Source organism: Danio aesculapii, chromosome 5, assembly GCF_903798145.1.
Source record: "Danio aesculapii chromosome 5, fDanAes4.1, whole genome shotgun sequence".
In the NCBI taxonomy this organism is placed as follows: Eukaryota; Metazoa; Chordata; class Actinopteri; order Cypriniformes; family Danionidae; genus Danio; species Danio aesculapii.
Window position 1 is genome coordinate 4,125,782 of NC_079439.1, and position 17,440 is coordinate 4,143,221.

Consider the following 17,440-nt stretch of genomic DNA (forward strand, 5'->3'; position numbering starts at 1 on the left):
ATTCTGAGTTATATATCGCAATTTTAACGTTTATTTTAAATTTTGAGTTAAATCTCGCAATTTTAACGTTTATTTCTTTAAATTTTGAGTTAAATCTCTCAATTTTTACGTTTATTTCTTTAAATTTCGAGTTAAATCTCACATTTCTTTTAAATTGCAGTTTACATTTTGTAGTTTTGTAAATACAATTTTTGTAATTAAAACTGAGAAAATTTAAAGAAATAAACATCAAAACTGTGTGATAATGATGAGATGCACGAACACACCTGTTAAGCTGCTCCTGTCGCTGGTGTGCATTTGCACTGGGGAGAGTTTCTCAGTTTTGGGCACGAGAAGCGCTGATTGTTGTGATAATAAAGAGGAGATGGTGCTGCTCTGCGAGGAAACACTGTGACCGTGGCCTGACAGTGGTGTCTGACAGTGTAACGGGGACAGCGGTGGGATTATACCAGAGACCCAAGGGAGGCTGTGGGAAATCTGTGATCCTTCCCGACTGCTGCTCTTTGGCTGCTGTGGAAAAAAACAAAGAGTCACTTTTTACAATAGGGTTTCATTCATTCATTCATTCATTCATTCATTCATTCATTCATTCATTTTCCTTCAGCTTAGTTCCTTAATTGTCTGGGGGAATGAACTGCCATCTATTACAACATATGTTTTACGCAGCGGATGCCCTTCCAGCCACAACCCAGTATTGGGAAACACCTATACACACTCATTCACACACACATGTGTTTGGACTGTGGGGGAAACCAGAGTATCCGGAGGAGAACATGTAAACTCCACACAGAAATGTCAACTGGCCCAGCCGGGACTTGAACCAGCGACCGTCTTACTGTGATGCGACAGTGCTAACCACTGAGCCACCGTGCCACCCATTGCAGAAAGTTAATACAAGTTAATACATTAGGCGATATGACAAAACTCTCACATCATGATACAAGTCATCTCATATCCTGATATCGATACATATCACGATATAGTATAATTTCTGTCAATTCAATCAATTAAACGTTTATATATATATATATATATATATATATATATATATATATATATATATATATATATATATATATATATATATCTATATATATCTATATCTATATATATCTATATATATCTATATCTATATATATCTATATATATCTATATATATCTATATCTATATATATATATATATCTATATCTATATCTATATCTATATATATATATATATATATATATATATATATATATATATATATATATATATATATATATATATATATATATAATTATACAACAGTTCTGTCTGGATCTTGAATTTGACTGGCTAATAGACGTGCGATATTCTGCAAATAACAGCACTCGTACAACCTCTTCACCCTTGTGTATTACTCCGCCCACATACAGCAACAAGCAGAGGACACTCTACAGTCTATAGTGGAAAACATAATGTACTTTTGAGGCTTTTTTTTAGTCAAGAACGAAGTTTTTTAGATTGCAACAATGCAGTTTATTTACTCCATATTTTAAAATATTTATAATTTCGGAGCATCAGATTCAGTGCATCAGCCGCCATCAGCCTGTCTGAGCAGACCAAAGAAAGCAACGGTTGACGTTCTGACACAAGATGGCGACAGTGACCGCATAAGTCCTTAGAGGGAGAAAAACACATTGTTTTCTCAACATAAGTTTCAGGCTATAACTGCACAAATCATTAAAGAACAGGTAAGTAACATTCTGAGTCGACCTCTCTCTTTCGTATGTTGTAGAACTGTATTTATACCATAGTAATCTGGTAGTCAGGGGTGTAGTGTACATTTTAAAAGTGGGGGGACAGCTGTATGAAATTCAAAGGTTTATATTCTTAAATCACCTGTCACTAAATGGTTTGCCTCTAAAAGTGCAGGGGACGTATCCCCCCGTCCCCCTCGGTTGCTACGCCCCTGCTGGTAGTGCTTGCTTTGGATTTTCGGGATTTTAGGATTATTGTGATATCCCGATTGCAACATAGAAACAATGAGAAATCTCTGTAGACTGATGGCATTTCATGATGTTCAGCCTTATAATCTTAAAATCTGAGCAAAATCAGCTGTTTTGTCATCACTTTAGACATTACGCTAGAGAATCATTCAAGCACTAGCTCTAAAGTGTGTATATATATGTACATACCCACACACACATACATACACACACATATACACACAGTTGCAATCTGAATTATTCAACACCCTGAATTATTAACCCCCCCGGTTTATTTTTTTCCCCAATTTCTGTTTAACGGAGAGATTTCTTCAACACATTTCTAATCATAATAGTTTTAATAACTCATCTCTAATAACTGATTTATTTTCTCTTTGTCATGATGACAGTAAATAATATTAGACTAGAAATTCTTCAAGACACTTCTATACAGCTTAAAGTGGCATTTAAAGGCTTAACTAGGTTAATTAGGTTAACTAGGTAGGTTAGGGTAATCAGGCAAGTTATTATATAACGATGGTTTGTTCTGTATTATCGAATTATCGAATATCGAAGACTATTTCTAGCCAAAATAAAGCAAATAAGACTAAATGTTAATTAGCAAATAAGAAAAATATTATCAGACATATTGTGAAAAATTCCTTGCTTTATTAAACGTTATTTGGGAAACATTTTAAAAAGAAAAAAAAAATTCAAAGGGAGTTTAATAATTCTGATTGCAACTGTATACACACACCCACACACACACACACACACACACACACGTATATATACACATACACATACATGCATATATAAAATCATATTGCACAACCCCTATAGATTATCAGTTATCATTTAAATGCATGTTTTTTTTGTACCGGAGAGATGGGTGATGTGGATCTTTGTCCCTTTGACACGGTTGCAGGAGCATCAAAACTCAATGATGGTTTTCCTGGAGATTAATAAAAAAGATACATATTCATCTTTTTTTGTTGTTGATTACAGAAAACAATTTAGACACCTGACTCGGTTTATAAAAATGTAAACAAAAGAGTATTTACAGAAATACATTTACAAAGGAAGTCTATAGGGCAAAACACAGGACACCTGAAAACAAATGTGACAGTGCCGCAACAAACATTAATAATAAAACAGTGTTGTGGTACTATTATATATATACCATTACAGAAATAGTTTTATCTATGTTTTGTTTTTTTATTTGATTTGATCATGTAGATTTTGGTTTCATACATCAACAAACCTAGTTTACTTCAATCAGTTGCCATACAATAGCAACAGTTTTGAGTTATGTATTGCTTATATTGTATTTATTTATTTCAACTAGATTTCTATTGATTAGCATTAAACTATTAAATTCTTAATTATAAATGTCACATAAAACTAGCACTAAAACATTTTAATTTGATCACTTTAATTCGATTTTTGGAAAATCCCATTATGCACTTTTTCATTTCAATTTTACAGCAATTTTAGTATGCAACTATAATATTAATATTTTCTTTTAGCTTCTTTTTTTCAGCTAATTAACTATATATAATTAGTTTTAATAATAGCAGCACATACTATCAAATATAAATAGTTTGAAATAACTTTAAATAATTACCTCATCAGAAATGCTTGTATTTTTAAGAACTAAGTTAATTAATAGTAATAATAATAATTCTGTACATTTATATAGGGCTTTTGTGGACATTTAAAGCGCTTTACACATTTTTGGGGGGGAATCTCCTCATCCACCACCAGTGTGCAGCATCCACCTGGATGACTTGACGGCAACCATAATGCATCAGACCACACCCCACACACCAGCTGATTGGTGAAGAGGAGACAGAGTGATGAGCCAATTATGATATGGGGATGTTTAGGAGGCCATGATGAACAGAGGCCAGTGGGCAAATTTAGCCAGGATGCCAGGCTTAAACCCCTACTCTTTTTCAAATGACATCCTGGGATTTTTAATGACCACAGAGAGTCAGGACCTCAGTTTAACGTCTCTTCACTGAGCAGTATAGAGTGCCTATCAATATACTGGGGCATTAGGACCCACATAGACAGCAGGTTGAGCGCCCCCTGCTGGCCTCACCAACAACGCTTCCAGCAGCAACCTAGCTTTCCCATGTGGTCTCCCATCCAGGTACCATGACGAGAACAAGAACTGAAACATTGATTTGAACATCCAGTTCATGTCTGCGCCAATAGCCTTGTGGTTACGTCGACCCGAGTTCGATTACCAGCTCGAGGTCCTTTGCCAAACCTTCCCCTCTCTCCGCTAACCATGCTTTCCTGTCTCTAAATCTCCACTATCCTATCACAATAAAGGTGAAAACACCTAAAAATAATTATAAAAAAATAAAAGATCCAGTTCATATAGGAAACTAATAATAATTAAATAAATTAATAAATAATTATAATAAAAAAAGCAAATATAAGAAACTACACAGAACAAAAAAATGACAGAAGACACAAACGTACGCTCTTGAGGTCTGGACGAGAGCAGATTGGCCAGGCAGCTGGTATGAGTGGGCGGGGTTACTGGTGACGTCATCACCCTGGGAACCAATTGGGCTCCTCCTGTCTTTTGTTTGTGCTTCCCTCTGCCTGTAGCTCCGCCCACCTGCTGCGGCACAGAGAAGCAGTGATGGAGTCCAGCGGCGGGCATTTGCTGGTAGTTCACAGACATGCAGGAGGACGGAGGAAATATTTCACCAACGCTGGAGTATCTGTGCCCGTGCTGAGCATCTGCTGGTGGGACGGTCATGGAAGAGCCGGTGTGGGTGATGACTGTGGAAGTGGCAGCCGTGCAGGTCCGTGATTGGCCAGAGGAATATCTGTGTCTGAGGCAAGGTTGTTTTAGTAAATGAATAACATATAACATATTAAAACTACTAGTTTGGTTCACAAACACATCAGGATTTTTTTTGTGGTTTTCAGGAGCTCAGGGTACATATTCACTCATCGGCCACTTTATTAGGTACACCTCACTAGTACCGGGTTGGACCCCCTTTTGCCTTCAGAACTGCCTTCATCCTTCGTGGCAGAGATTTAACAAGGTACTGGAAATATTCCTCAGAGATTTTGCTCCATATTGACATTATAGCATCACGCAGTTGCTGCAGAATTGTCGGCTGCACATACATGATGCCAATCTCCCGTTCCACCACATCCCAAAGGTGCTCTATTGGATTGAGCTCTGGGGATTGTGGAGGCCAGTAAAGTACAGTGAACTCATTATCATGTTCAAGAAACCAGTCTGAGATTATTCAAGCTTTATGACATGGAGCGTTCTCTGCTGGAAGTAGCCATCAGAAGATGGGTACACTGTGGTCATAAAGGGATGGACATGCTCAGCAACAATACTCAGGTAGTCTGTGGTGTTGACACCATGCTCAATTGGTACTAATGGGCCCAAAGTGTACCAAGAAAATATCCCCCACACCGTTACACCGCAGGATGGATCCATGCTTTCATGTTGTTGACGGCAAATTCTGACCCGACCATCCGAATATTGCAGCAGAAATGGAGACTCGTCAGACCAGGCAACGTTTCTCCAATCTTCTATTGTTCAGTTTTGGTGAGCCTGTGTGAATTGTAGCCTCAGTTTCCTGTTCTTAGCTGACAGGAGTGGCACCCGGTGTGGTCTTCTGCTGCTGTAGCCCATCCTCCTCAAGGTTGGACGTGTTGTGTGTTCAGAGATGCTCTTCTGCAGACCTCGGTTGTAACGAGTGCTTATTTGAGTTACTGTTGCCTTTCTATCAGCTGGAACCAGTCTGGCCATTCTCCTCTGACCTCTGGCATCAACAAGGCATTTGCGCCCACAGAACTGCCGCTCACTGGATATTTCCTCTTTTTCAGACCATTCTCTGTAAACCCTAGAGATGGTTGTGTGTGAAAATCCCAGTAGATCAGCAGTTTCTGAAATACTCAGAGCAGCCCGTCTGGCACCAACAACCATGCCACATTTAAATCCCCTTTCTTCCCAATTCTGATGCTCAGTTTGAACTGCAGCAGATCGTCTTGACCTTGTCTACATGCCTAAATACATTGAGTTGCTGCCATGTGATTGGCTGATTTGACATTTGCATTAACCAGCAGTTGGACAGGTGTACCTAATGAAGTGGCCAGTGAGTGAATTTCATACCTATATTTCACCCAATTTTGGGTGAACGGTCCATTTAACTACATATACAGTATGATGTTATATATGAAGAAATTTATCTGACTTCTTCATACTTTCTATTTCTTGCATTCACTGCATCTGTGTTTGTTCGAACATTCACTTATTCATTTTTTTTTTCAGCTTAGTCCCTTTATTAATTAGGGATCGCCACAGCGGACTGAACTGCCAACTTATCCAGCATATGTTTTACGCAGCGGATGCCCTTTCAACTGCAACCCAGCACTGGGAAACAGTGTAAAATATATAAATACTCAACAGAATTGTGTTGACAGAATAACAACTATACTAAAACTAACAAAACCATTAATGAAACGAACTCAAACAAAACTGAAATGTGCAGCAAATTTAGACATATCATCAAAATTAACACAAATTTACAACTGCAAAAGGATAATAACCTTGGTCTGAGGCAGGCTGCTGGGTAAGGGTTTTCCTGAGCCATCTCTGTGTTGCTGAACGCCCCCTGCTGGCCATATGAAGACATGCCGGATGAGAGGTGCAGAGGGTGCTGGAAATCACTCATGTATTCTGTGTGACCTTTGAACTTGGGATCGGAGGTTTCGGCGTTGGGGTTGAAGGTCATGTCAGGGTTTATGGTGTGGCGTGGGTAAGGGGGTACGGGGAGGTTTACAGAGGAGGAAGGCTGGGGTAAACTTTCAGCTGAGAGAGGAGGCTAAGAAGGAGGAGGAGGAGAAAGGTTAAATTGTTTGGAAGGATGGTTAATTGTGTGTGTGTGTGTGTGTGTAGGGGGGGTATGTGTGTGTGTGATAGGGGGGTATTTGTGTGTTTTTGTGCGTGTGTGGCGGCATGCGTGTGTTTTTGTGCGTGTGCGGCTGTGTGTGTTTGTTTTTGTGCGTGTGTGGCGGTATGCGTGTTTGTGTGCATGTGGAAGGGTGTGTGTTTGGGAGGGTATGTGTGTTTGTGTGTGGGGGTGTTTATGTGTGTGAGGGTGTGTGTGTGTGTGGGGGGGTGCGTGTGAGTGTGTGGGTATGTGGGAGGTATTTGTGTGTGTGGGGGGGGGTTAAATTAAATAAAAATGGTTTAAATTAAATTAAATTAAATTAAATTAAATTAAATTAAATTAAATTAAATTAAATTAAATTAAATTAAATTAAATTAAATTAAATTAAATTAAATTATTTCTCTTCGGCTTAGTCCCTTTATTAATCAGGGGTCGCTACAGCGGAATGAACCACCAACTTATGCCCTTCCAGCTGCAACCCAGTACTGGGAAATACCCAAACAAAGTCATTCACACACATACACTACTGACAATTTAGCCTACCCAATTCTCCTATAGCGCATGTGTTTGGACTGTGGGATAAACCGGAGCACCCAGAGGAAACCCAAGCCAACACGGGGAGAACATGCAAACTCCACATAGAAATGCCAACTGGCCCAGCCGGGGCTCGAACCAGCGACCTTCTTGCTGTGAGGCGATTGTGCTACCCACTGCGCCACTGTGATGCCATTATTATTATTCTATATAGAAATTAATTATTTTCCCCTTTCCAAATCAGTGTGTACCTGTGTTAGCATAGATCCAGTGTGTATCATCTGAGTGCTGACCACAGATGAAGGATTTGAAGAAAACACACCACTGGATGAACTCTCGAAGAAGCTGCAGTCTGAGAAACCCACAGGCTCTGTCGGCTGCCCACGGAAACTCATGAAGATGTCTGAAAGAAATGAGCACATGGTTGATTCTGGACACGTACAGTGCATAAAATATTCATATTGCTTTTTAGACATTTTGCTATGTTATTAAAGCTTTTTTAAGTTACTTAAAGGGTAACCAAAACCAAGCGGCAACCTCCCGCTCTCCCTCGGGAAGCCAATACGGAAGTAACTGAAACTGCAATTCATCAAAATTCCGCTAGTCCTGGCTCCATAATAGAGCAAAGTGCAATTGAGCCCACTGTTAGAATGGCCAACTTTACAGCAGAAAAAAAGGTGTTTACAGCCTGGTACAAAGAACGATTTTGGGTCATATAGCTATTATTACCCTCCATGACAACTATGAGGGGGTGAATTTTTTTATAACTCATCCATTTCCTTTATTTTAGGTTATATTGAGTTTGCATAATTAAGGGCGTGGCCACTTGAGTGACAGCTAGGTCTCGCTGGTCACCGTCACTTCACCTCAGCTGAATCTGGCAGATTAGCCACTGATCTCGGCATATTCATCGTATTTTTGTGTTGTTTTATGTGGCTTTACACAGTCAGCTGCCTTTTGGACTTATTTCTTACAATTATCAGATGATATGGGATGCTGTGTGCAGTTAATTGTGCTCACAAACCATTCACGTGGCCTCCGTTTCCCATGTGAGTAAAGTTATATACTTGTATACCATCTCTATAAATGTATTTGTTTTATTTAAGATCATTTATCATTAATATTTTTCTTTAGACCCATAAAGCACTCCAGAATCTGACAGATTGATTAGCTGTAGGCTCTAGAACAGTCATCTGAAGCGTTATCATACAGTGTTATGCTGGAGTTCATCAATAGTCCTGCATTTACTAACACACACTATATTTGAAGTGTTTGGAAGTAATTCGAGTTTTCCTCCTGTAGAAAAACATCATAAGAACAATGTTTAGTGGCTCAATGTATTACTCCAGTGTTTTTAAAAGACTAAACACTTTATTGATATAGTGTACAGCCAAGCACATGTGGTCAGAACACAAACGAGTCGCAGGTAATAAAGTATCAAGCGTTTGTCCCAAAGTAAAGTCTGTCTGCCAGGTCTAAGCAAAGTGCCAGCAGGTGTCTGTAGCTCCACTCACTCTCCGCCTCTTTGCCCTTGTTTGGTATCCCGCCGTGGGTGCGATGGCGCGCGAACAAAATGGCGACGGTTGGCCGCGCCTTCTTGTAGCTTCTTTTGCAGTGTTCAGAAACCTATGGGTGACGTCACGGATACTCCGTCCATATATTTTACAGTCTATGACCAAAACACATTTTCTGAGCTGTTGACAGTCATATATGTCTCCCACGCTGCTATAAACACTATTAGGACATGTATATTTCACTAAACAGTGAAATTTGGTTGTTTTTGCGTTGTTTAGAGCAAATTCGTTCTTCCAGCTTGAAAAGAAATTTTTGAAGCTGCGTCACGCCGATTAGATCCTTGTGTGAATTCCAGTGTGGAGACTGGATGTCTGTACTGGCGGGTACAACGTGACGTCTTTGAGTTTTCAGCATTAATTCATGAGAAAGACTTGGTTTGAACCAATCAGCGCGCTCTATTGTGTATGAGGAATAATATGCATGATATAGCTTCGAAGACTGTTGTTAGAGAGACGCCACGTTGTGTTGCCATTAAAACAAGTGGAAAAAGAAGAATTGTTTGGAGACATGGGTCGTCAGTGTTGCAATTATAAATATGCCACAACGAAGATTTTGTTTCCATTTCCCCGCTATGAGAGCACCGCTGGACTCACATGTGTGGATTACAGTGGTCTGCTAACATGGGACAAAAATATATTTGTAAGGAATATTTGGTAACACTTTATAATAACTACACACTGTGAATCATTTAAGCATTAAAATCGAGTTAATTCATTATTTGTTAAGCATTAACTCTACATTAATAAACGTTAGTAAGCAGTTTATAACTGCAGCTACAAATGCTGTATTCTTGACTTATAACCACATTTATAATGTGCACTGAAAAAAGTGTTGCATGCAAAACTGTTGCAAACTATTTATTTGTGTTGAATTTAAACAAACAAATTAAATATAGCAATGTTCAACTTAATTTGTTTGTTTAAATTCAGCCCAAATAAATTGTTTACAACCACTTAACGTAAAAATATTGAGTAAATCCAAGCAATCATCTTTGAATAATTTTTTAGTGTCCTTAATAATTGTACTTTCATACTTTGTGACTGGTTGATTTATCATTACTAAATTAAGTATTGCATTATTTACAAATCATTTGTATATAAGAGTACTTGGAGGTGTTCAAGATCGTTCAGAATGAGTTAGTAAATGATTAATAAACTATTGAAATTAACGTTTATATATTTTATTATTCAGGCATATGGTAATTGTCAGGGTTTTGCCCTTTGTTATCTTAGCTTTTCTTGTAATGTTTTTTGTCCACTAGATGTCGTTATTTTCATTTTGATATCCGTAATCAGTGTAATTGATTTCACACGTGCCTTGTTTAGTTTCTTCTATTTAAGTAGCCTCAGTTTCATCTGTACTCTGCTCAGTTGTTGTGGATTCAAGCCTGTCAACTACTGTGAGTTATTACTTTGTAAAACATCTTAGTTATTATGCTAAGCTCTTCAATGACTTATATACTCATATCGGAGGACTCTGCTTTTGCCTCACTTTACTTTTATCCCTTATTGAAGATTTTTTTGTTAACAGTAAACTTCCACTAAGAAGCAAGTTGCTTTTCGTCGTTTGGGTTCTTCAACTCCCAGTATCTCAGTAGGGACGTGACTTACCTCTCACGCCAGAAACCCGGGTTCTATCCCCTATCCTGACAGTAATAGTTACTATGCATGTTAATAAATGCTTTATTAAGTCAACTATGCAGTTGTGTGACCTAATATAGTGAGAACTGTTTATGCTTTATAAATCTCTTATAAATGGCAAATAAAGCTTCAGTATCAAATGAACAATAATCTTTGCAATCTTATCAACAAACTAACATTACTGTAAAGTTTAATCACTGCTGAATAACAGGAGTGTCAAAATACGACATAAAATTTGATAAAACAACAATATAATAATTCAACAATATAACAGGATGCGATGTTTAAACTGCACTATTCTTTTGGTAGGCATGGTGTTCGACAGAAAACTGCAGTCGACATTCTCTCGTGAAGTTCACATATCGTATGAGAAGCACTTCTTACTAAACAAAGGCTTTATACACATAAATACTTATGAATAAATACTGTAAATGTTCATTACTAACCTTTCTATAAACAGGATTTGATTATAGCTGCAGATTAAAGATCATGCCAAATAGCCTACAGTAACGTCTGCGATTATATACAATAAATAAAATATTTATGAACACATACAGAGCCTTACAGTCTCTGAAATGTTACCAATTACAAATAAAACAAATTACCCAAAACATACATTTAGGCCTTATTTGGGTTCATAAACGATACGAAACTTATACAGTCAGTACAAACCTCTCATCTTTATTCTTCACCAGCACATGTAAAGTTAACATCTTGTTAAATAGTAATTCTGTCATTCCGAGATCATAACAGTCCAAAACATGATGATAATAATTAAACATGTTTGTTCATGTTTTAGGTGTCTGAAAGAATCATTTGCTCCTTTGTTTTTTCACGCTTCTCCTTTGTTTTTTCACGCTTTCTCTCGCGTTTGTCCGTTTCTGAAAGGATGTCAGAAGCACTTCAATATTCACGTGCATGTTATTATCATCAGCTCAAGTTCATTATTTCAAATACAGACGCACGTGAGCTCTCTAGAGAAAGTGAAACCGCTCACGCTTTTTAGACGGCCTCGTAAACAACAACAGGACCCATGGCAGATTCTGCTCTTCTTCTTGGCTTTGCGGCTGTTCATCGACAAAGACAAGGTTTGTTTGACTCCGGGTAGACCATGGTTTGTTATTATATGTATATATTATTACGATGTAATGTCTCAGCTGTCTATTTAAAAATGGCGCCTCCAGTGTTTTCATTTTCCTGCTTGTGTATGCACTAGTGACGTTTCTCTGTAAACAAATAGCATTCAGCTGTGCATCTTGTGCCGCCTTTTGGTACCCTTTTGTTGTGTTAGGTACGCTTTGGAAAGGTTAGCCAAAAAGTGGTACTGTACGGTTAGATTTTAGGAACCTTTTGACAGTGGAAATGACCATAAAAGCGTACCGACCCGTACTGTACCACTCAGTGAAAATGGGCCATAAGTAAACAGTTATTTGCAGTTCTATATCAAACAATTCAGCACCACCAGCAGGGGCAGCAGCTCGCAACATTGTAAGTACGAAGGTCAACATTAAGTAGCCTCTTTAAGTCTGCGCCAATAGCCTAGTGGTATTGTGCGGAGATATATAACACCGACGTGCTCACGGTGACCCGGGTTCGGTTCCCGGCTCGAGGTCCTTTGCCGATCCTTCCCCTCTCTGCTCCCAATGCTTTCCTGTCTGAAATCTCCACTGTCCTATCATAATAAAGGTGAAAAACCCTTAAAGATATATAAAACAAAAAAAAAAAGAAGCCTCTTTACATTATAGATTGGAGAACACACCAAGAAATGGTATACCTTCAGTTAAGATTTACCTTTAGAATATTCATAGCCTACTGAGAGACATTATAAGGAAACGCAGCCCTGACCAATGTCTTTAAGTGTGGGAACCATGGTATAAGTAAAATAATTGACTCCGGCCTTTTAAATTAATCTGTAATAAAAATATTGCTTCTTACATATAAAGCTTTAAATAATCTAGCTCCTGTTTATCTAACCAATCTTCTGTCTCGCTACAATCCAACTCGCTCTTTAAGGTCTCAAAACTCAGGGCTTCTGGTAGTACCTAGAATAGCAAAGTCGAGTAAAGGAGGTCGAGCCTTCTCATTTATAGCTCCTAAACTCTGGAATAGCCTTCCTGATAACGTCCGAGGCTCAGATACACTCTCCCAATTCAAAACTAGATTAAAGACCTATCTGTTCAGTAAAGCATACACTTAGTGCACCACTTAGGGGGCTTCCACACAGGTTCTGCATCTTGTTGATATACACTGTGAACATCAGCTACGCTAATTATTCTCTTTATTCTCCATTTCCACCTGGGGATACTCTTCCCGAGGCCCTCAGACTATGCAGAGTCACTGATTCCATCCAAGACCAACGACGAGATGATCCCAAGGTTTCCATATCCTGGACCAGGCCGTATCCTGAGCAGCTACTGTGGTGGTCATGGAGGAGTGGAGAACATGAGACTGATTCCTGTGATGCTCCAGAGACAGACGAGTCTTCGCTGAGGCCAGCTTCCAGCCTCCGCCACTGAGACTGCAGCTCTGCACAAGACGTTTGGCCAGCGGAGAAATTAAAATGATCGTGCCCAACTGAGCCTGGTTTCTCTCAAGGTTTTTTTCTTCACTTCCGCCATTAGTGAAGTTTTTTTTCCCTCTCCGCTGTCGCCACTGGCTTGCATGGTTCAGGATCTGTAGAGCTGCGCATCGTTGGATTTGCTCTTCAATATTTGGACTCTCAGTAGTGATTATTAAACCACACTGAACTGAACTAAACTGAACTGAACTTAAACACTACAAACTGAACTACACTGTTCCTATTTACTGTGACCTTTTATGTGAAGCTGCTTTGACACAATCTACATTGTATAAGCGCTATACAAATAAAGGTGAATTGAATCGAATTGAATTGAATTATCTGAAAATTATGCAACACTTCGAGTGAATTATTTTCTAATAATTCAACGGCCCAATGTCAGTACATACCTGCTCTACATCTTCCTGTATCATCTATCATATTCTTTGCATTGACAGAAGACAAATTAGCACACAAATTATGTAAGTAAATGCATTCATTTTACAAATGCCTCACTCTTCAAGGCTGAGCACTTCCTCCCTGACTTTCAGTCTTCAGTCATTGACTCTTTAGCCTCTAAATGATCCTGTCTTACATGAGGAAATGCCCTGAAGGGAAATCCCTCAAGCTCCACTAGAGGTTAAACTCATTCACTGCACCAGAAACACCCTGAAAGTGAAGCGCAGACAGCAAATATCACTAGAGCTTGCGCAAATGAACTTCTGAACTTCCTTTATTTAACATGTTTATTCAAGACGAATCAAAATCACTTAAAAACAAGTATTTTAAAGTGAAGTAAATGTGATAATTAATTATTTTTAAGTAATTGTTTAAATTGGGCGTCACTGTGGCTCTGTGGTTAGCACTGAGAAAAACACGTTTTTTTTATGAGAAACAATTAAACATGCTAGACTTTCTGCGATGGTGTCCTGAGGCGTCGCAGACATTGTGTCGGTTGTCGTAAACTATGCCACATTACAGGAGAAGAAATGATTGAATCTTGTGTCATGACGGCCATTTGTCGTTTACGAATCCCCACAACACCCTACATCGTGACAAATTCGTGTGGTCTGACCGGGGCTTAGTTTAACTTGATTATTAAAGTAACTAAAAATAAAAATCAATATAAACTATATAGACAAAAACAACTGAATAAACACAAAACAAAATTATTATAACCGTTTAAAAAACGTCAATACTGAAGTCGTTATTATTCATGTTAACTACATTTTTTATTTCCGAATGAAAGTTCGTAAATTAGATATTTATGTTCAAATATAAATTGAATTTTATGATTAATAATTAAACAACACTGCAATTAATCATTATTTCAAAATAGTTTTTAATTATTATTACTTTTTATTTAGAATTAGATAATATAAAATAATTAATACATATTTAAATTATATAATTACATACATATTTAAATTATATAATTCATTCATTCATTCTCCTTCGGCTTAGTACTTTGATTCATCAGGTGTCGCCACAGTGGATTGAACCGCCAACTATTCCAGCATATGTCCTTCTAGCCGCAACCCAGTACTGGGAAACATCCATATTATATATTAATAATTATATATAAAATTATATATAAATAAATATATATAAAATTATATATAAAATTATATATATATATATATATATATATATATATATATATATATATATATATATATATATATATATATATATATATATATATACACACATATACATATACATATATATACATATATATATATATATATATATATATATATATAAAATTGCGTGTAGTACATACCATAATCTGACATGGTGACTTTCGTAACCGACAATAAAAATCGTGTGATCTGATCGGGGCTTTAATCAAACGGTTATATGCTCTATTTTCATCTAATTAACATAAAATGAGTTTAATTTTTTTTTATATATTTTTGTAGCTAATGTTTACTTTAAGTTACCAAAACTGTTTTGACATGTTTAGTTAATTATTTAATCTCTTTAATCCATTTAGCTAATTTTAAGGAAATAAAATTAATAATATAATTAATACTAAAAATATAATATTAATAAATTTCAGATAAAATGTAGAGTTCATGAATATTAATCTCATTATTATTAGTAATATTATTATTATCTGTAATATTATTATTTGATTATTATTTCAGCATTACTTATTTAATCATATTATTGACTACATGTAATTTAAAGGACACATAGGTTACCCCTTTTTCCAGATTTAAGATAAGTCTTTTGTGTCCCCAGAATGTGTCTGTAAAGTTTCAGCTCAAAACACCCATCAGAGTATTTGTTATAGCAGTCTGAAGAGTCTGTATTATAGCCGGTAAAACCTGGTTGCTGTTTTTTTGTACTGGGCCTTTAAGGCTAGTCCTAAAGTTTAGCTTCGCACTGTTTGCACTGTTTGCAGTCGATCTGAAAACCGCTCCAATTGGTCCACCGTTTTTATGTTGTTAAATTTGAAAAAAAAAGGACTGGGTGTGTTTATTTCATCCCGAATATGACTGTCTATACACTACATCTACACACATGTCTGTCCAAACAGCTTGAAAAGTAGATTTTTCACCATAGGTGCCCTTTAAATGATAATTGAATTAAATTGCTTGTTGGTAAATTTCTTAGAGTGTGACCCCATTTTCATATTAATCTTCTTTATAAACAAGTGCATCTCAGGCACCAGAACCAGTTATATTATGAAGTGATATAATAGAGTTTGTTAAACTCACCTGGTATGTCCATCAGGTCATCAAGGCTGGGCTGCAGTGGAGTCAAACCAGGCTGGATCATATCTGCATTACTGGTGTATGCTGGACAGAAACATATCATAAAGATGTCTGTGTGTTTTGAAGAGACTGTGCATTTATTCTTTTAAAGTTCCTTGTTTTAGGGTGTGGTGTGCTTCCTGGATGAAATATTAATATAAACTCATGTGACTGAAATCTCCACCTCATTTATGAAAGCCTGAATTGACAAAAAATAAGAAAAAAAGTGATGTGAGGAGAGATGTTATGCACACCACTGAGAGATGAACAGTGCTTAATTAGTGCTTAGCCTTTTAAAAATAAAGATTGTTGGCCATTTCTCAGTGAAATGGCCAATATATTTTGGTCCATTTAAACAAAACAGCGACACAGTGACTCAGTGGTTAGCACTGTCGCCTCACAGCAAGAAGGTCGCTGGCTCGAGCCCCGGCTGAGTCAGTTGGCATTTCTGTGTGGAGTTTGCACGTTCTCCCCCGTGTTGGAGTGGGTTTCCTCCGGGTGCTCCGGTTTCCCCCACAGTCCAAACACATGTGCTATAGGGGAACTAAATTAAACGTAGTGTATGAGTGTATTGATTGATTGATTTTATTTGACAATTCTAACAAAAATATACAAACAAGTCCAGTTAGACCAATTCATACATTATTTTAAAAACGGTCGAGGATAAAGCACACAAAAAAGCCACAGGCTTATTTCTATTGTGGTCCTCGGTTTTCTTAAAAAATGAACGAGCAAATCATAAATGCAGTGCAAACATCATCAGCTCAGCACAACAAAATCCTCAACTTCAACTGTAAAACAAACACGTTTTAATTCCCCTTTTAAAAACATTGTCAATTTGAAAACTTGAAAACTACCGACCGGTATCCCTGCTTCCATTCATGGCCAAGATTTTGGAGAAAGTAGTGTTCAATCAAGTCCTAGACTTTCTTACTCAAAACAACCTCATGGACAACAAGCAATCTGGCTTTAAGAAAGGCCACTCAACTGAGACTGCCCTGCTCTCGGTCGTGGAGGATCTCAGACTGGCTAAAGCAGACTCTAAATCATCTGTCCTCATCTTGCTGGATTTATCAGCTGCTTTTGACACTGTAAACCACCAGATCCTGCTATCTACGCTTGAGTCACTGGGCGTCGCAGGCACTGTTATTCAATGGTTCAGTTCCTACCTCTCGGACAGGTCATTCAGGGTGTCTTGGAGGGGAGAGGTGTCCAACCTACAGCATCTAAACACTGGGGTACCTCAGGGCTCTGTTCTTGGGCCACTTCTCTTCTCTATCTACACGACATCTTTAGGACCAGTCATCCAGAAACATGGATTTTCCTACCACTGCTATGCTGATGATACCCAGTTAAACCTCTCTTTCACCCTGATGATCCCTCGGTTCCAGCTCGCATCTCAGCCTGCCTGTCGGACATTTCACTCTGGATGAAAGATCATCATCTCCAGCTTAACCTCGCGAAAACGGAAATGCTTGA

At 37.7% G+C, this 17,440-nt stretch overlaps 1 protein-coding gene across 3 annotated transcripts in view; it reads right to left on the minus strand.

Annotated features, from left to right (window-relative positions):
• Window positions 1-17,440, minus strand: part of LOC130228796 (carbohydrate-responsive element-binding protein) — a 111,503-nt gene that overhangs the window by 52,150 nt on the left and 41,913 nt on the right. For 2 of the 3 annotated variants that reach the window (XM_056457240.1, XM_056457238.1), the window contains 6 exons: window positions 15,926-16,006; window positions 7,676-7,827; window positions 6,547-6,821; window positions 4,444-4,805; window positions 2,829-2,902; window positions 267-510 (listed from right to left, as the gene is read on the minus strand). In XM_056457240.1, coding sequence (XP_056313215.1) covers window positions 267-510; window positions 2,829-2,902; window positions 4,444-4,805; window positions 6,547-6,821; window positions 7,676-7,827; window positions 15,926-16,006 — 1,188 coding nt within the window. The remainder of the gene's footprint in view (window positions 1-266; window positions 511-2,828; window positions 2,903-4,443; window positions 4,806-6,546; window positions 6,822-7,675; window positions 7,828-15,925; window positions 16,007-17,440) is intronic. The other variant, XM_056457239.1, reaches the window with a different exon arrangement.